Source organism: Dama dama, chromosome 15 (genome assembly GCF_033118175.1).
Source record: "Dama dama isolate Ldn47 chromosome 15, ASM3311817v1, whole genome shotgun sequence".
NCBI lineage: Eukaryota > Metazoa > Chordata > Mammalia > Artiodactyla > Cervidae > Dama > Dama dama.
In genome coordinates, this window is record NC_083695.1 from 8,690,275 (window position 1) to 8,711,265 (window position 20,991).

The 20,991-nt window shown below is 42.3% G+C and overlaps 1 protein-coding gene across 3 annotated transcripts in view; it reads right to left on the reverse strand.

Annotated features, from left to right (window-relative positions):
* Positions 1 to 1,552: 1,552 nt before the first annotated feature.
* Positions 1,553 to 20,991, reverse strand: part of ACTN2 (actinin alpha 2) — a 78,875-nt gene continuing 59,436 nt past the window's right edge. For all 3 annotated transcript variants that reach the window (XM_061161405.1, XM_061161407.1, XM_061161408.1), the window contains 10 exons: positions 20,145 to 20,295; positions 16,506 to 16,614; positions 14,253 to 14,393; positions 12,397 to 12,579; positions 9,334 to 9,468; positions 8,269 to 8,448; positions 7,278 to 7,424; positions 5,474 to 5,539; positions 3,271 to 3,429; positions 1,553 to 1,762 (listed from right to left, as the gene is read on the reverse strand). In XM_061161405.1, the coding sequence (XP_061017388.1) occupies positions 1,604 to 1,762; positions 3,271 to 3,429; positions 5,474 to 5,539; positions 7,278 to 7,424; positions 8,269 to 8,448; positions 9,334 to 9,468; positions 12,397 to 12,579; positions 14,253 to 14,393; positions 16,506 to 16,614; positions 20,145 to 20,295 (1,430 nt within the window). In that variant the 3' untranslated portion in view covers positions 1,553 to 1,603. The remainder of the gene's footprint in view (positions 1,763 to 3,270; positions 3,430 to 5,473; positions 5,540 to 7,277; positions 7,425 to 8,268; positions 8,449 to 9,333; positions 9,469 to 12,396; positions 12,580 to 14,252; positions 14,394 to 16,505; positions 16,615 to 20,144; positions 20,296 to 20,991) is intronic.

Sequence of the window (20,991 nt, forward strand, 5' to 3'; positions counted from 1 at the left end):
CTCAAGGACTCAGATTTCAGAAATTTGTAAACTATCAGCTACTTAATAAAATGAAGCAAATTAAATGAAACTTACAAAGGCTGAAGGTTCTAAGTGGGCCAACTATGTAAAAATATTAAGTTATGGGACAGTCATGAATGGAAAATATCCCATTTCCAGCTACTGGTGGAAATCTACAAAAATCTGAATAAAAAGACTATAGGTTAACAGGCACATGACTGTTTTTCTAGTAACACTTCAATTGCTGTTTACAATTGTTTTTGTTTGTTTCTAATTCATCTGATCGTTAAGGATTCAGATATAAATCTTTACAAGCTGTCAACTAGATGGAAAAACAGGGGAGTACAGCATACAGCAGCACGAGCAGGAAAATGAATGAAAGCTGACAGACATGGATGGCAGGAGCCACTGGTGCCCTCTGCAAGGGGCTTCCCCATAGACACGGAAGGATGTGTGGCAATGCCCCACCCAGTCGCAGTGGGGACACTCACCCAGAGCTGGCAGAGACATCAAGAACTCCTGCTACACAAAACGAATTCACCTCAAGTATGTAAAGGTTCTGCAGTTAAAGAACTTACCTCTACTGTTGGTGAGAATCAGTCCTTTCCTACCAACTCTTCCCTCTAACCTTCTCTTTACCAGATAACAACACTAAAAGGCAAAAATGGAGAAATTCTGCCTGGAGAGCTATAAAAAATAGCAGCTTTTGACTTGTCCCCCAACTATTGCTATTGATGCCTGTTTGTTTAAAAACAGAGCACTTCTATATGGTCATCTAGTGAGACTCTAACGTACTAACAAGCTCTAAAAAAAGCACAGGAACCTGGAATCAATAAATAATCCTCCCCAAACACATTTTACCTAGTGATTCCATCTTCCTCCCTGGCAGTGAAACTAACTTCCATGGCGAGGTTCCTGCTTTGCAGTATGAGTAAGGCATTGCAATCCACTAACTGGACTATGTAGTCCTAAATAATGAAGAGCTGACTATGATTTCTACCTAAAATGTTTTAAGTGCTATAAGTCTTTTGGGGTGTCTGTTTCTATTCTCTGGAAGTTCACAATATTCAATTCAGCTAACAAGGTGACAGTTACCATTTATTTTAAATACAGTTAATCTTTGGATAAGCCAGATAGTAAAACACCAGTATCCCAAATATATTCCCCAAGAGATAACCATATAAACATATTATATATATGAAGAATATTTTTTTTTAATGTCAAACATTTACTATTATTTTTCTGGTCTTGAATCTTGGATATTTCAAAATTTTCCCATTTTGTATGTTCCTTCTATCCTTAGGTCTTCCTAACTTCACACTATTCAAGGATTGGCTGTGTTTTATCAAAGAAACCAGCAGAACCCCTGATGTTCCATTGCATTTAGCTAAAAACTCAGAAGTAAAGAAACCTACTTATAAAGTATGCTAAGTCATCTACTGGAAAAACTTAACTTCAGCCATATTACATTGCTGGCAATAACTGAGCTGAGAAAAAAGTGTTCTCCCTCTAATAATCTAATAAAGTTTGTCAAAGTTTCCAAGAAACAAACTGTGACTTCAGCTTTTATTGCGTTCTGATCAGCGACTACAAAACCCCAGCCTCACAGATCGCTCTCCCCATAGAGCGCAGAGGAGAAGGCGGTGTAGTCCAGGGCTCCGGGCACGCTGCCTGGGCCTGAGTAGGCGGGCATCCTCTTGATGCAGTACTGGGCCTGGTCTGGGGGCAGCTCCCGTCGCAGCTCCTCTGCCAAGATGTATGGCTGGAAAACAATACACACACGTTTGAAAAATCAACGGCAGGACACACTGGAACTTGAATGGTTTAAATTCTGACAGACTTCTTGCATTTGCTTAATTGTTAAAAAAAGGATTAACTGAATCACTCTGCTATACACCTGAAATTAACATGACATTGTTAATCAACTATATTCCAATATAAGATAAAGGTTAAAAAAATAAAAGACTAAAGGTAGGGAGTCTAAGGGGCACAGTACCCGAAGCCAACCAAAGGCTTAGTTTTACTTGTAACTTGTCTTCTGGCCAGTGGGCAATTTAATATGCTTCATAGAGGCAAAGACAGCAATGCGATCAACACTTCTCAAACTGAGCCATAATGTTAGTGAAGAATACTACGATGTAAATTTCATACAGAAAGATAAAGGGGAGGCTGGTTTATACCATACACTGATGAAAATATAGGAATATTTAATTTAAAATGATCAGTGTGGTTTTTAAAAAATATATGTGATATGTGCTTGCTTTCCTACACAATTTATTAAAAAACTAGAGGCATGTTGCCACTGTTGAAAAACTCCTTCTAAAGCAAAACTAAACTGACACTGAACAAAGGAGTCTTTTGTTTTTGTTTTTAATGGCAAATGTCCAAGAGAAAATAGGATAATTCTCATAAAAGAGACTGATAGGTCCAGATAAATAAAGAGCAAATGTATTGTAATATATAGTAGGGTTTTAGGGGTGTTAGATAAGCCTTCGTTTGTTATCTCCTACATCAGTTGGACTTTCTCCCCGCAACCCCTATCCACAAGATAAAGGATTCATTTTAAAACAAACATAATTATTTTAAAGATAGTTTATGTTGTCAGATAAGATTTTTTTAAGGTAATAAACATGGCCAAGCTGATGTGTTTTAGAATCCTAACTTCCCTTCCCTTTCAGCTAGAACGCAAGGCAAAGGAATCATATCCCAAATTGAATTTATACATACTGAAATGTTTTAATATTGTCTTGGGAGATTTAAAATTCTACACTTGCAATTAAACTCCTACTCAATTTCTAGGTTACATGTAATGAAAAACTTGCCAATTTTTACGAAGAATGAATGGCTCTATTTAACTCTGCTCCAAGGGCTGGGCACAGTCAGTGTCATTGATCCTTGAGAGAAGGTTCTTGGTTTTCTAACATCTGAATTGCACTGCTTCATCTTTCAGAAATCTTATCTACCAATCCTGAATGTAAAGTAGGGTTGAACCAGAAAAACACACAAAGAAAACACCTGCAAAATTCATACTGTTGGTTCCTTCTGTAAAACTCCCCATAAGGACCAAGCACAAATGCCAGGACAGAATGTCTGTGTTTAACCTGTTCTGAGTACACCACTGCTCTGCTTAAGTGCTTTCAGAATTCAGGGCAGATGTGGTATAAAATGCAGGAGTATCAAAATCATTATTATTTGCAACACTGTTTCCATTCTTATTGGAATAAAGCAGTAAACTGTCAGATAGGCAGAAGAAAACCTGCCGATGCAGACCTTGTCAGAAGCCAGGATCCGGAAGGACGCAATGACCTGCTCGGCAGTGTCGGTGTCAGCCGTCTCTCTGGTCATGAAGTCGATGAAGGACTGGAAGGTGACAGTGCCCTGCCCGTTGGGATCCACCAGGGTCATGATGCGGGCAAACTCAGCTTCACCCTGAGGCAAGGTTGCAAGGAGACACTGACTTCCACAGTGCACAGTTCCTAACTGTGCTGCTCTCCCGCTTTTACCTGTTGGCATGCAAGTCCCTTTTTGCTTGAAAACTTAAATATCCCCTGCACTTCCCTTCCATTTTTGGAACAGATTCCCCTTATGGGCGACTTAAGTTTACTGCCATTGAAGGATTTTGAAGTGTAGCTACAGCACCAACCCAGAAGCTCCTGATGTCAGAATTCCTTTCTCTCTCTGATCCATGTTGCCTTGGGTTGTTGTTTAGTTGTAAGTCATGTCTGACTCTTTCTGTCACCCCACCAGGTGACAGCCCACCAGGCTCCTCTGTCTATAGGATTCCCCAGGCAAGAATATTGGAGTGGGTTACCATATTCTTCTCCAGGGGATCTTCCTGACCAAGGGATCAAACCCACATTTCCCATCTCCTCCCCTGGCAGGCAGATTCTTTACTGCTGAGCCACCAGGGAAGCCCTGTTGCCTTGGGACTTAACATGATTATGGAAGAAGAATTCAGAGACTTAGGCCTTTTTTCAGGCTATAATTGAGAAGAATAACACTGCCCAAGAGAAGGCAGGTTAGAGGCGGGCTCTCACAGTGCTTATTTCAAAGGGGAGAAGCATCAAAGTAGTTCATGTTCAACATTACATATTAAGTCATTATTGACTGGGGGATTTTCACAGAAACTAATGCCTGTGGGACAGTGATTTTTGCTTTGACTGGCCAAAAATTAATACTGTTACTTCACTAACACTTTGCAGGTTATTACATTCAATAATTACACCTATAAAATCTCTCCAGCACAGTGAGTTTCACTTTCATTTTCCATATCAGAATCAATCACTAAGATATTTTGTCATTTTGTTGGTCTAATTTTCACATCGTCTGAATCAGAACTATATTTGGAAGAACTATCATATTATGAGACACTAAAGTATCTATGTCACTTGGACAATCAGAGAAAGAATTTGCATAAAATGCATTGAAAAATTCTTCTTCACTCAAAATTTCGCTACGCATCATTTTTGAAAATTGGTAATAAGCTTGTGTTTATAATATACACAAGTTGGGACAAGAAGCTAATGGGGCAAAATGTGAATGACAACAACAATTGTTAAGTTTTGCATAATGAACCCTTGATCAATTTTAAGCTCTAACAGCTTCGCATGATGATGTAAATTATTATCACTCTCACATCTCCAGTCAATAATGTTCAGGTAACAAAAGACATAGTAATATGTCTTTGGTCAGTAATGTGTTAACAGGTAACAGAGAAGTGAGGTTAATACAGGTACTCATCACCCACAGGGAAATGTAAGATTTCTTAGCTGATTTTAAACTTTTTAAAAAATAATTAATGTATTAATTTTTTGGCTGTGCTAGATCTTCATTGCTACCTGGGCTTTTCTCTAGTTGCCAAGAGTGGGGGCTACTCGCTAGCTGCACAAGGGCTGCTCATGGTGGTGGCTTCTCGTGTTATGGAGCGCGGGCTCTAGGACGCACAGGCTTCAGTAGTTGTGGTGCATGAGCTCAGTTGCTCCAAGGCACGTGGGATCTTCCCGGATCAAGGATCAACCCCGTGTCTCTGGCATTGGCAGGTGGATTCTTTACCACTGAGCTACCAGGGAAGCCCACTAAAAACGTTTTACCTTCTAAAATACTAGAGGAAAAAGCACTTTAAAAATCACCAGGAAAAGCCATTGAAGTATCTACTTTCAATGGGAAAACTGTATGGTATGTAAGTTATCTCTCAAATAATGCTGTTTAAAAACCATCAGGAAAGTTTATGTTATCTTCCTTCACAACAAAAAAAACCAGCTGACCAATGACTGAATGAAAATATATGTTCTGACTCCGGGAAGTTATTTTCATATGGTACCAGGCAAACCTTCAATGTTACCTAGTAGCCTTGGTAAATGAAACAATCCCACCCAAGTGGGCGGCCATAGTTTAAGGCAGCTGTCTTCTAAAATACAAACCTAAATAAGCTCAGTAGAATATCATAGTAATAAAATTTCAACTTCTGTCTTACCAAGTCATAACCCATGGAAATCAGGCAGGCTCTGAAATCCTCATGATCCATTAGACCATTCTTCCTCTTCCAACAAAAAGAAAGAAGAAAGAAGTTGAGTGTTAGAAGCAAAATAAATAACTCAACTTGACCAGGGAACAAAATCCAGCAAGAGAAGGGACACTGTGACATCTGCCAAAGAATTTTTAAAGGTCTGATTTACAGAAAGGACAGGCTCAACATAGGGACATTACATCACAAAATAATTTCTTAAAAAGGAAAAAGTAGGGAAGGAGGGTAAACAGCATTCGGAAATGGAGACCACACCATCAAGAAAGCAGGAGGAATACCCAGTGCTACTGAAGATGACCACGTCAGAAGCTGCCCACTGCCACCCATCGATGACCAAACACAATGTTAAGTGTTCTGAGAAAGCCTCACACTCTTAAGACCCCAGGCAGACCTCGCTTGTAAAATCCCCGCAAAGATGACAGCAGGGCTAGGATTCATGCTGCATTACCCTGCAGCCACTCTCAGGTCCAAGTCCCTCCAAGACACAGAATCCTTAACTTAAACTTCTATTAATTTGTTTACTGGGGGCGGGAAGGGAAAGCTGGTATGAAAGGAGTTCTTGTTAGGTGAATGTAAATTGTTCACCGAGACTGGGAAGCTGGGTTTTTTGTTTTTTAGTTAATTTTTATTGGACTATAGTTGCTTTACTTAAACTTTTAAACTTGGCAGGTTCTGCATTGTCCTCCTTTGGACTTTTGTTGCAAAAGACAATCGTTACCCTGGATTCAAACAGATGTGGATTTTTCCCTCTCTGAAGCGGCCCAAACAAGCGGAGCTGTCCTCCTACAAGCCCAGGTGATGTGTGCAGGAACAATGGTCAATTATTTCCCTCCATGGGAGGAAAATGACCCAACCTGAAGGAAGTCAGGTCAGTGTTATAGCATAGACAGTACAGCTGTCTGTCTGTAGCCAAAGCCAAAATAACTTTAGTATCCATCTCTGTATATAATTATTTATGCCTCAGCTCCCTGATCAGAAGTCTACCTTCTAAACTCATTAATAGGCCTGAATACGGCTGGTCTAGTCCATAGGCATTTTAAGAACCATATGACTAATATTTGTAAATCATACACAGGGTCCTGAGCAAAAGAATGAAATATACTTAGGGATCTTTTAACAAATGGAACGTGGCCTTAGGAGTCACTGTTAACTAAATGATAAGCAAACTGGGCATTTTCTTGTGAAGAACTGGTTTTACCTAATTATATTTAAATCAAAATATTAGATAATATTTTGAGTAGCACTAAACTTTTTATATGATCATCATTTTGTTGATACATTTTCCTCATAACATTTCATGAGCTGATTTTGTTCATTAAAAAAGAAAATTAAGTTTTATGGCAAAAGAGTAGGCTAATTTTCATCAGGTGCTTCACCTAAGTAGTTCATTAGGAAAAGTACATTAGAGCTTTGTATTTAAGTGCTTAGAAAATGACCTAAATCCTTCAACTATATTCTGTTAAGGATACACTTTCACTTAGAATAAATCTTGCTTTGCTCCCAAATACAAAGGCATTTGTTACGTGATCTGTATAAAAGGGCCCACAAACCTAGACTTTGTCTGATGTCACCTTGAGCAACATGAGAACTTAGCACACTTCATTTCAGTGGCTCTTTTCCTCTGGCCTTAATCATCCTGTTTCTCAATAAATTTTAAGGACATGGCAACTTAAAAATAACAGCATGAGTGCTGTTTCAAATACGTCTTTTGATGTCCCCAGCATTGCCTTTCAAATAACTAGGAGTGAGGTACCCTGTCAAAGTGGTTGAAGGAGGCTCTGAACTCATTCATCTGCTCCTGGGTGATGCCCTTCGCGTCTCTCGTCAGGATCTGGGTCTCCACCTCGTTGATGGTTCTGGCGATAGTCGTCAGCAGCAGCTCCCAGCCCACACGGATGTGCTACCAAGGAAAACAGAAAATGATCAGCTCCAGATTCTCCCAGCAGGTCAGTCTCGCCTGCTCATTTTCATAACAGGAGAGTCAATCCAAAGGGAGACAAGTAGGACTTCTATATACTTTTTTTTTAATTCTACTTTTCCACTCTTTTTCAAGATTCTGTAGTGGGAAATACTCACAAGTGAGGAGCAGGGTTCTAACAGTGACAACTAGCACTTTGTAGAATAAAATGTACAGTGTACAGTCTTTCTGTCACTAACCAGGTAGCAGGATGGGACCTGGATTATACCCACTGGCTCCCAGAAAGATCAAACTGGACCAAACTGGTAGAAATGGAACAGTCCCATTCCTGGGAGTGCAGTGAATTCACTGTTGTGATAATAATGATGACAAAGTTGAGGATGATGTTGATAAATAACAACTACATAGCACTTGATCTGAGCTGCTCTGGTGGCGCTAGTGATAAAGAATCCACCTGCCAATGCAGGAGATGCAAGAGACATGAGTTCAATTTCTGGGTCAGGAAGATCCCATGGAGGAGGAAACGGCAACCCACTCCAGTATTCTTGACTTGGAAATCCCAGGGACAGAGGAGCATGACAGGCTATGGTCCACGGGGTTGCAAAGAGTTGGACACGACTGAGCGACTGATCACCCACACACAGTGCTTGATCTAGTTCACAAAACTGTTTCACATAAAGCGACAGTAAAGGCTTAATGACCCCTCACTGTCAAACTTGTAGAACAAACAGGAACAGATAGAGACAAACGTGGGCAGAAAACCCCCGACTGGGTGAAATGGTGACGAGTGGGCACCAGGGCACCGCAGGCCTCGCGGCAGCTGTACCTCCATGGTATAATTAGTGTGCTTGTTGTCGAAGACCAGGGCCTCCTGGATGAGCTGATGGTCGCCTTCCAGCTTGTCGATGTTGTTCTTGTAGTTAATGATGTTGTGCTCGTACTGCTTCAGCTGGTTCATCTGGTCCTCCAGGGCCCCCGTGATCTGGATGGAGCTCCGGGCAATCTCCTGGTGGAGGCAAGGGCAGGGGAGGAGGAAGGTGAGCCGGCCCAGAGTGACTCTGTGGGCGGCATCCTTCCTGGCTCTGCTTCTGATGCCAGCTACGCCAGCATTTTAGGCGGCAGCCAAAGTCCCTTATTTTTCAGATGAAGTAGGAAATAGGGCAGTACCCTAGTTCTAATCTATCTAGGGAATAGGAAAAGAAAAAAATCGACCAAGATCCATGAAGAAAGGAGGCCTTTCAGCCTCTTCCAATGAAGACGGATGCTTGGAGCTGCCTCTTTTCGAGGAGACCGGGGGATGGTCTGCAGGAATGTGGCTGCCAGAGAGATTTCAGACCACTGGATGCTTCATGAGCAGTCAAAAGAATTTCCTAGATTTTTAGATGTTCTCCTCTTAAGAAAGAGGCTAACATTTTATCACCATAAGGGGGGATTCAAAGAAAAAAACAGTAGGTTAAGAAATGTCTCTTGGCTGTTCTTGGTAATAAAATGAACCCAGAAATCAGTGTCATTCAAAGATTATTTTTCCTTAAAGGTTCTGAAAATGCCAAGTATTTGTGACTCTTCACGCATCCTCCTTAGGGATGGATGGTTTAAAATCTAGGTCCTGCAGAGGCTGAAAATTGAGAAGGAGACCCATCAGCATTTTTAATGACAAGATGAATGGATGACAGCGAGAACAGTCTTGCCTGCCTTTGGTGGGTGTGCACCCTCCCCCAGCACCCCACCCTCACCCCAACCCCCCTAAACTGATGCACAGGCTGCAACAGCCCAGGGCCCACCCAGGGTAAGACCCAGGTGACTTGGACAGTGTTCTCACGGCACTGAGTGGAGAGCAGTGGTTGTGGCAGCTTGGGGACCGTGACATGCTCTCTCTGAAGCACCAACCCACCTCCATCTTGTTCTGGATCCAGGGCCCGATGGCGTTGGCCTGTGCGGCAAACTGGCGCCGCAGACGCTCGTTGGCATGCTGGCGGGCCAGCTCCTCCTGCAGTGACTGGTCCCGGATGGGCACGAGTTGCTTCACCTGCCAGGATTTGAGGACAACAGGGGTTAGAGGCCAGTGGTGGTCCAGGGAGAGTGACCAAGATAGGTGGTGGTGGGTGGAGGGCAGCGGTGGGAGCAGAGTGGGAGAGGAGGGGAGGAGGCGGGGGAGGAAGGGGCATGTGCTCCCTACTTTAGGGACTAAGGGGGGAGCTCAGTCTAGCCTTGATTGCCACCCAGCGCCACCAGTGCCTGCCGAAAGGCTACGTCTGCACCGCTGACCATTTGTCCAGCTTGGGGTGCCCAGCCTGCAGCACTAACCTGGGTGGGGGGAAGGGAGGGTTGCAGGGCTGGGTCCAGAGTGCAGAGGATTTGTGAACTTGAATGAACCAAACTGACATCCTTATTTTCCCCAGCTCCGGCAGAAAATGAGCATTTCCTTCGATTATGAATATGGACACCAACCCACTGTGACTTTATCACAACAGAAACCACATTCTTATATACACTAGTTACTGCCTACCTCTCAAAATAGGATGGACACTCATCACCACTCACATTTACTAGACCTGCTATTAGATCTTGGTTTAAAATGTGGTAGTATATTCCAACTCTAAAAATACATATATCTATTTTTTGTCTTTTTTAACATTTATTTTTTATTGAAGTTTAGTTGATTTATAATGTTGTGCTAATTTCAGTTGTACAGCAAAGTGATTCAGTTATATACATATATATTTTAATAACTATTTTTCAATGTAATTTATTTGCTTTGTAACCTTTAATGTTTTTTATGAATTTATACATTTTTTTTTGTAGACAGTTATTATAGCTCTACTTTTTTTTTTTTTTAATTTTTTTTATTAGTTGGAGGCTAATTACTTCACAGCATTTCAGTGGGTTTTGTCATACATTGATATGAATCAGCCATGGATTTACACGTCTTCCCCATCCCAATCCCCGCTCCCACCTCCCTCTCCACCCGATTCCTCTCGAAACATCCCACCCTCGCCTTCTCCCACAGAGTTCAAAAGTCTGTTCTGTATTTCTGTGTCTCTTTTTCTGTTTTGCATATAGGGTTATCGTTACCATCTTTCTAAATTCCATATATATGTGTTAGTATGCTGTAATGTTCTTTGTCTTTCTGGCTTACTTCACTCTGTATAAGGGGCTCCAGCTTCATCCATCTCATTAGGACTGGTTCAAATGAATTCTTTTTAATGGCTGAGTAATATTCCATGGTGTATATGGAATTTATACATATTTTTATCAGAAGGGATCCACGGGCTTCCCTGGACTACCAAAGGGATCTAAGACACAAAAAAGTTGGGAAGCCCTGCCAGGTTCATGAGCTCAACTCTGTATAATGCTGGCCCACCGGAAGGGATCCCACCTGGTCTACATTTTTTTCCATTCCATTTGTACCCTGTGATTTACATTTTATGCTATGCCTGAGTTCTCTTTGAATCCACAGACAAAAGAGCTACTTCAGAAGCCTTTTTCTGTGTGTATTGGCAAAAAGACATTACTATTCAATGTCCCTTTCACAAAACTCCCTCTGGCAAATTTTGCTTTATAACTTAGTGATGGCAGAAAATCACTTTAAGGAAGGGAGGCTCAAGAGGGAGGGGACATATGTATACCTGTGACTGATTCATGTTGATATTTGTCAGAAAATAACAAAATTCTGTAAAGCAATTATCCTTCAATTAAAAAATAAATAAATAAATTTTAAGAAAATAAATGACATATTTCCCTTCCCCCCCCCCTCCCCCTGCCAAGGAAACTACTTAGCTCAACAGTTTCCTTTTTACTCTGACTGTCAGAAGACCAGAGCTAATTTTAAGGTCAGAAACAAGAACTAACTGTCAGTTTTAACACTCTCTTTCTCATCCCTGTTTCTTTTCCCCCTCTTTTGCATGGTTTATTAACTAAACAGTTGTTACATGTGTTTTTATAGCAAGCCACCTCAAATCCACTTGGTGGACTTCTTCACTGAAGACTTAGCAGCCTACCAAGATAACCATGCTACAATTTAAACCATGAAAATAAATCTTTCTTAAGAATGAGATAAAAGGGTTCAAATGATCCCACTGGACTATAATTAAATCTGTACAGTTTCCCAGAATATAAGTGGCAGTAAATTAGCAAGGAGTTCTTTTGTTCCCCATATGTAGTTTCCTAAGTAATTTTCCCACATTTTAAATTCACACACACTTGGGACATGTCTAGCCCATATTCTTAAAAATCTTTGATGAAGCACCAGCAGAAAATGGATTCCACCAAATTTTCAGCTGGGGTTTTAAAAATAGTTTTAGCATCATAACCTGTACTGAGTTTGCTAACACTGATAAGATTTTCCTTAAGGGCAATCATTTCTACTGTCTTACAGATCATAGAAACTGCTAAATGTATTTAGGTATTGAAGAGTGTAATATATTTCATCTGTGAAAAACAAGACAACAGGCCCAAAATAGAGTCGCTTATGCTAAATCCCACTCCACCAGACCCAGACTTAAATACAGTTTCCGCTCTCCCAGAAATGGAATCTTAAAAACCAGTCAACCAGGAATCACCTGATCAGTTACTAGTGAGACCATCTGCCAGGTAGACCCCTAAAGGGAAGTAACTTTGCAATAACCAATCTTCTTTTTTTGGCCCTGTAACTTCCTTGTTCCTACTCTTTTCTGCCTATAAAAGTCTTTCATTTTGTACATGGAGCTCCCTTCTGTCTGCTAGATTGGATGCAGCCCAGTCGAACTGACTTCTGCTCAAAAAAACCTTAAAATTGCTACTATGCCTCAGTTTCTCTTTTAACACAGCTGTGAAATTTGGGGTGAAGGACACAACTCTGATGACCAGGGAGTCACTCTAACTTCCCCAGGGGCTCACCTCTTCTCTCCACCTCAGCTTGAGCACGCCCGCCTCACCCACACCCTCCTCGCCCACCCCTGGACCCTCAGTCGCCCACCTTGTCCCACTTGGACCGGATCTCGTCCACGGTGACGGTGCTGTAGGGGTTGCTTGAGCTGATCCTGATGCTATAGCTCTGGATCACCTTCTCCACCTCGTTCTGGATGGCCAAGATGGACTGCCGCTCGCCGTCGGCCTCGGGCAGCGTGGCCTTGAACTGCTCATGGGCAGTGATCAAGCTCTGAGCCAGAGACAAGCAGAGAAAGCCTGACTTACCTCAGAGTGAATCTTACAGGTTTGCTCTTCCCTTCGGCACGCACATAAATAACTTTACAACTGCAGGACTCTCCAGTGGATGACAAATTCTGAATGTCTCAGAAAAGCTATCTGGTACACACAAGTCAAGTTCATCGAAATGGGGGGGAAAAAAGACCTCCTGATGACTCACTGGTGTCTATTAATCCAAAAACTTTAAAAAATAATTGTTTTCTTCTTTTAAAAATCATAAGTCATTTAATCATGATGCTCAGCTATTGTTTAGGTCTTACTTGCCAGCAACATGCAGAACTTAGATTAGCTGCCCTTTCTAATGACCAGGGTTTATTTACCCTTAGCCCCTCAAAAGGAACCTGCCATTTGCTGCCTTTATACCTACAGACCACCAGGAAGTACATCCCTTTCCTGCAAAAGAAAAGGCCACAGAAACCAACTCATTCCCCTCAGGCTTTATAAAGCCTCCACTTAACAACGCTATCCTTGGACCCTAGCATGTGAGACAGCAGCTGTTTATGTTCAGTTGTGTGCAGATGTCATGGGGACCACCTTCCAGGGTGATGCTAATACTCAGGACAGATGCTGCAACCCGCCAGCACACCTTTCACTAAATTTGAAGAGACTACTTCACGCATCAAGTATGGCTTCCAAGGCACATTTTGATGTCTCACTTACTCCAGAAGCAATTTCAGATTGCCAACCTCTGCTTAAGAGTGCATGCAAGAAACACTGTCACAGCTTCTTTCAGAAGACAAAGGCCTTGTTCAAGGAAGTAATTTCATTCCCCTTACAACCAGGTACAAACCCTTCTAGAATGCTCCTTGGCAGGAATTCCTGTTCCTTGGTTGGGTTCAAATCCCAACCTTCACTATATCTTTTATATCTAGATTATTTTTGATGATCTATCTATTATCTATCAGAAAAAAATCTAACAGTATTTTCTCTTTATATTACATTATACATCAAATGGTCTCTAAATAAATTGGGTCCTGGCTATTTGAGAGGAACTTAACCTCCCTAAGTCACTTTTAAGTCTTATTTGTAACTCTGATGCTCCAGAAGAGATCAAAAGCAGAACATTTCGGATTGTGGGAGGTGGAGGTGCTAATTTGTGTTTTTTTTTTATGCTTTATGGTCTGGTGAAATTCTATAGATTTTAATGAACAGTAAATGCAAACATTGCAAAGTAGGTAACTTAGCAGCCAATAAACTCATAATTTGCTGTGACTAAGTCCAAGAGCATATATGTCTATTCTGCTCATATGATTTCACATTCTATTTTAAAGAACATACCCTTTTAGACATATTTTCCTTTATTTGGCTGATGTTAATTTAGCTGTAGCAGAGCAGTATACACATTTTTAAGCTAAAGGTCAAAGGGTACATTGGGCTTTCTAGCCCTATATATGCGTGTGTGTTTTTGGCCCTGCTGCACAGCATGCAGAATCTTAGTTTCCTGACTAGGGAGCAAACCAAACCCCTGCTTCCTGAAGTGGAAGCTCAGAGTCTTAACCACTAGACTGCCAGGGATGTCCCAGCCACATTTTTCTTAATTAAAAAATGAGACAAAACAAAAGAGAGAACTCTTTTGAAATTACAATTCATTTCTAGTAGTGGGAATACAGAGTTGTGCTCAGTTACCTGGATCTCTTCAATGCTGTGGACAATGAACATGTCTTGTAGATCCTCCATGGCGCCTTCCATCCAGTTGTTGAAAGGAGCTGCTCTCTTCGCAAACTCCAGGTGAAGCTGATCGATGGTTTCCAGCAATTTCTCAGTTCTCTGAAGATGAAATAGGAGCCAGTGTTATCATAGGCTAAATTATAAAAAGTTCTCGGAACATGTAAAGATGCACTCCAGAGCAACAAACTATTATCTGACATTTCCTCCATCACAACCCTCTCATCATTAGCATATGTATACATAAAGATTAACTGATGTCCAAATGATTAGGCTGAGCCCTGCAGGTCTCTGAAGTGCCTCTGAATCAGAGGTGGATTTAATTACATCCAGAGTCACAATGTTCTGAAAGTATTTAAAATACTCTACTACACGTTACTCTTGTATTTTTTGATTTTTATTTATTTATCTATTCTTGGCTGTGCTGGCTCTTTTTTGCTGCGAGTTTGCTTTCTCCAGTTGTGGCAAGTGGGGGCTCCTCTCCGTGGTGGTTCTCAGGCATCTCATTGTTGTGGCTTCTCTTATTGCAGAGCATGGGCTCCAGTGCACAGGCTCAGTCTTAATAGCTGTGGCACGGGCTTAGTTGCTCCGTGGCATATGGGAACTTCCCAGGGACCTGGGATCAAACCCATGTCCCCTCTGCATTGGCAGGTGGATTCTTAACCACTAGACCCCCAGAAAAGTCCCCACATCCTACCTTTTGAAGGCTGAGAATCCACATAGAGTATGCAGTAAGGCGCTTTCAGCTAAAGCATACTTTAGAAGTTAGAGGACTTGGTTCTCTAACCATGCTGGTTCACAGAAAATTCACGGTATCGTCCTCATTTTATGATAACACTGTGCCTTTCCCAACAGTCACCTACCTAGAGGACAGGAGGAACTACAGTTTCATGTTCTTACATCCTCATTCAGGATTTAACTTGGAGAACCTCTCTGCCTTTCTGGGCACATGAAAGCACAAGGCTTCAAGTCACAGAAAACGACACTATGCTCGTTTCCTATGGCAGAGAGGCTGGCAAGCAGGCAGGGAGGTATCTGGAATATAAAACTCTTCCATAGTTGGAGTCACTTTTCCTCCTGTTCAAAAAATTTGAGCTTTCTCTGTCACATGCCCGGTCCTTCCTTTCTCTCAACATTTTTCTTTAAGTGAATATATTAATAGCTGGTTCACATCTAGGAAACCTGATATTACACATGTTAAAAGTTTCATGAGAGTCAGGGTGAAAAGACTCAGAAAATTGCTGCCTGCTTCTTTCTTCATGTCGTCTGAGCCTTCCACGGTGAGAGCAGACTGCATGTGTGCGCGCTCAGTCGCGTCAGTTGTGTCTGACTCTGCAACACCATGAACCACAGCCCACCAGGCTGCTCTGTCCATTGGATTCTCCCGGCAAGAACACTGGAAGGTTGCCATGCCCTCCTCCAGAGGATCTTCCCGACCCAGGGATCAAACTCAAGTCTCCTGTATCTCCTGCCCTGCAGGCAGATTCTTTACCACTGAACCACGGGGGAAATCTTGAGAGATGATTAGGTTCAGCTAAAAACCAGCCACTTACTTCTGTTTCTCCAAGTCTTATACTTGAATAAGGCCAGATTCATCCTGATTCTGTTTCACGTCCATTTTTACTTACCTCAACATGTGTTGCCATCTTCCCTTTGAACGTCTCAACTTCCACTCTTCCTTATTTCCTGACTCAGTCTCAGCTCAATTTACTCTTAGATAAGGACGTTGGGAAGTTCACTGCCATTATTATTTCACAAAAGTGAGTTTATACCATTATCTCATTACTACTAGATTTTTGTATTTTTAGTTCAAAAGGGCATGTCATTGCCATACAGATAAATGACAACAAAACTACCAACTTTCCATTTTCCTTGTTCTCCTGCTTTTCATGTTCTCTGTAGAAGCTCTGTTCACTATACATGCTTTTTTTTTTTTTTAATATATTTATTTTATTTGGCTGTGCTCTGTCTTAGTTGTGGTACACAGGATCTTTAGTTGCGACATGTGGGATCTAGTTCCCTGACCAGGGATCGAACCTGGGACCCCTGCATTGGGAGCATAGCATCTTAGCCACTGGGGCAGCAGGGAAGTCCACAGACAATCTGTTTTGGTTTATACACATCATGCCACAGAAAAACAAAATGAATAACAGTGAGTTAGTAAAGGAACCTCTATTAGGAGGTGTCATGCCAATAGGTGGCCTGGAGACTCACCTCCAGGGCCTCTCTCCTCTTCTGAGTAAGCGTTCCCAGCCGGTCCCACTGGTCACAGATTTTCTGGCAGCGATCATTAACATTCACAGCATCGTGATAGTCCAGTTCACTATTAGAAGGGAAAATGAAGAATAACTTTCCCAGGTGACATGAAGAAAAGTGGACACAGGCTCAAAATAAATAGGTAGTAATTAAAAAAAAAAAGACATAATGGAGAGTGAGCAGGGTATTTCAGGGTTTTGTTCAGCATTGCAAACATGATCGCTATTCTCTGACAGATCACAGGAAGAATTAGGAGAATTCTTGCTGGTCAACAGATTTCTAAACAGAGAGAAAGCTGTCCTCTTGACACCTCAGGTTAACTTTATTCTGCCTTCATTTTCTTGGCCGGGCCCCCGGAGTGCATTATTTTTAAGTGGTGATGTACCTGTAAATGAAGCCAAGAATCTGACCTGAGGACAGTCCCGGGGGCCGTGCTGAAGCCACGGTGACGGGAACATCAAATGAGTCATGGGGGAGGGCGAGAGAGGGGGATCAGCTTGCACCCCATTGTGTCCTTGGCGCCTGCAAAGGGGACCAGGCTGGACAGAGCACCACGTCCTGGGGGGAAGGCGGGGGCGGGGTGCTGGGACTCTGAGCCCAGCAGAACCAAGCCCTCCCTCTCCGACAAGGACTCACTCGCCTTGTGTCACTCGAGTGACTGCAGGGACAGCCGGACTTCTCCCTCAACGGTCCCCACTCCTCACCAGCCCTGCCGTACATCCCAACGGGATCTTTGTGAGGTGAGATACCCTGAATTTACCACTCAAGCAAATTACTGACTAGAAAGTAAACCTAGTGTCTCTGGGGATAGAAAGTTTGAATCCTGGACAAAATTTAATCACCCTTTTAGTTAGGATGAAAGCAAGACTCAGGGAGGTTTAGAGACATCTTCAGGAGACTTCTCCTTTCAAAACGGTCCAAAGTGAGGCTTTTAGGAAATTCTCTCCTATCGGACCAAATCCATTTCCCTGAAGCTTATTCCTTCTTTCAACTCTAAATTAAGGCAATGTTTTTTTGTTACCTTGCTTTTTATTCTCTTAAACAATATTAACTTGTCTTTATTGAATGCCACTGTTTTTGAATAAAGGAGATACATGTGTTGTGATGTAAGTGTGCTTTCTGTGGGTAAGAAGCTCCCAATCATCTAAAGAATCCAGTTCTTAAGAGCAGCTTTGTACACACGTACACACACACACACACACACACACACACACCACTAATTGGGGTGGACAGAGATTCTGTAATTATTATAAGCAGAAAATCAAAACCAATCAAAACATGCCAGCAATGTGCACAGCCCTGAATATAAAGTGAAAAGGATATGGCTCTTCAAATGCAACTATTAAAGAGCAGAAAGATTTCAGAACTAAAAACCCAGGAACCTTCTACTGATCCACAGTGGAGGCATCGATCTCAGCTTTCTGTGATTATCACCAGGGTGAACATTTATCCCTCTTTCTAATTCATATATACTAGCTCTACACATGCCTAGTTTCAAGGACTTAGGGTGTGCACAGCTGTGCAGGGTATTTTCTTTTCTTTTGTACTTTGAGGACTGCATAAACATTCATTATTTTAGAAAAGGTAAAAAGGAAAGGGAGACTAATAATAGTAAGATGAACACATATTTAGATTCTGTGGTTCCTCTCTTGACTGAGTAAAGAAATACACATTGGGGATACCAGAAATTATAATAACATAAAATTGTTACTTAATTTTTATGAGCAATACTTGAAACCATCCCAAATCATTTATGGGAACTATCATAGAACATTAAGTTGCTTGTGTTTCTCTCCCTTGTTTCATTTGAAATTGTTAACAAGCAGCCAGATGGCCAACATTCAAGAAGCATAAGAAATAAGACAATGGTAAAGCCACAAATACAGTAAAAAACTGGATATGAAGGCCACAAATATTTAAGAATATATTTGGGCAAGGCTGAGTAAGAAGATACTCTTAAAAGAGGCCATCTCTGTTAATTAAGGAATTCACTCCAGTCAAAAGGGAGGAACATGGGAGTCTTAAAATGTAACATTATCATAAGAAACATTTACTATTGGTTGTTTAAAGTTATCATTATGTGACAGGCTCTCAAAATTTTACAGATCTATCAGTAGTGATAATGAGGGATAGAGAAGTAGGGAATGGAATTCTGTATTTATGAGAAGAAGCAAGGACCTTAAAAAAAAAAAAAAAAAAGAAGGCTTAGGAACAACAGAGCAGCCCCTCTCTGGAAGGATGGCCACAGCCAGAGGCAGCATCTGCACCAGTGGGACCTACAACACCTACTGGGGCTTAAACTACCCTGGCCTCAACCTCATGCTAGCTCCTCCCATAAAATAAAGAGCATGAAAATGAAACGACACTTATTTGATGACAAAGGAAAGTGGAGCCTTAATATCTCTTCCTTTGGAGGTGTCTCGGTCTTTGGTTTCTGGAGGGGGGCAATATGGGGTCATCTCGTGCACCCAGGCCTGGGTGAGGCCCCCTTTGCAAGCCATGCTCCCATCCTGAGTGCTTATTTCTCATCCTCTTGGAAATGGAGCTACCTGTGTTGGGCGTGGAGGTGCTGCCGGATGGATGGACACAGGGACACTACCAAAACCAAAGGACCAGAGCAAAAGTCAGGGTAAATCTTTAAGGGGGGAAGGAAAAAGGACCTGGAATATTACTCAGTCATTAAAAAGAATGAAATAATGCCATTTTCAGCAACATGGCTGGACCTAGAGATTATCATACTGAGTGAAGTAAGTCAGACAGAGAACGAGAAATATCCTATAACATCCCTTATAGAGGGAATCTAAAAAGAAATGACATAAATGAACTTACTTACAAAACAGAAACAGATTCACAGATTTAGAGAATGAACTTATGGTGGCCAGGTGGGGGAAGGATGGTGGGAAGGGACAGTTAAAAGTTTGGGATGGACATATACACACTACTATATTTAAAATGGATAACCAACAAAGACCTACTATATAGCACAGGGAACTTGGTTCAATGTTATGTGGCAACCTGGATGGGAGGGGAGTCTGGGGGAAAATGGATACATGTGTATGTATGGCTGAGTTTCTTTGCTGTTCACCTGAAATTATCACAACACTGGTAATTGGCTATCTGAAAGTGAAAGTCTTGTCGCTCAGTCGTATCCGACTCTTTGCGAACCCATGGACTGTAGCCCCCAGGCTCCTCTGTCCATGGAATTCTTCAGGCCAAGAATACTGGAGTAGGTAGCCATTCCCTTCTCCAGGGCATCTTCCTGATCCAGGGATCTCCTGCATTGCAGGCAGATTCTTTACTGTCTGAGCCACCAGCGAAGCCCTGATACCCCAATATAAAATATAAAGTTGGGGGGAGGGAACCCAATATAAAATAAAAAGCTTAGGAAAAAAGAAAAGAAACAACAACAACAACAACAAAAAACACAGGACCAATCCCATCACAGCATCCTCTGGCTTGGATCGACATTTTAGGACAGGACAGGAAAGGCGGGCCCCCACGGCCCCCTCCCTAGGAATGCCTGGGGAAGCTCTCAGCGGGGTCCTTGCTTGGACCCAGGGCTCAATGTCAGCGGCAGCGCCCGCAGGCAGCACGTACTTGAGCTCCTGGGCGATGGCAGCAATCTGCTCCACGCGGTCCTGGTGCGCGGCCAGGTCGCTCTCGAAGGCCTCATGCTTCCGCAGCAGAGCCCGGACTTCCGTCAGGGTTGCCGACTCGTAATCCTTCTGCAGCAAGATCTGCTCTTTGCCTGCAATGGTTGCAGCAAGGGAGTGTGAGGGTTTTGGCCTCTTTGCAGAGTCCTGGGTCATTTCAGAGAACCAAGAGGAGGGAGAAAGAAGGACAGCCCTGAAGAGGCAGAGATAATATCTCAGCTAGAATTCAGGCTGTCACTCTAAGGAGGCCTTGAGCCCCTGTGTATTCTGGAAGGGTGGAAAACACATTGCGTGCCTGCTAAGTCACTTCAGTCATGTCCGACTCTGTGACTCTAGGGACTGTAGCCTGAAGCCTTCTCTGGCCATGGGATTCTCCAGGAACGAGTACTGGAGTGGGTTGCTGTGCCGTCTCCCAGGGGATCTTCCCAACCCAGGGATAGAACCTCCATCTCTTAAGTCTCCTGCACTGCCAGGTGAGTTCGTTACCATTAATGCCACCTGGGAAGCCCAGAAAGCACGCTGAGCACAATCTAAATAACAAGTCTGCGTTATTCCTAAAGAAGTATTTGACTTTCCTGTGTGATGCTCAGTTAATCTAGTAATTACTAGCCCATGAAAATTATCTGGGATTATTAGATAAAACACTTGTACTCTTATTTGTCTGCCCATGGGTTCAACCATTAGCCCAATTCTGCCTCTTTGAAAACTTTATTTTTTAATGAGATTAAACACAGCCTGTAATTTTTTTCTAATAACAGTAGAAAATGTCTCTCCGAAACTGTTTCCCGACA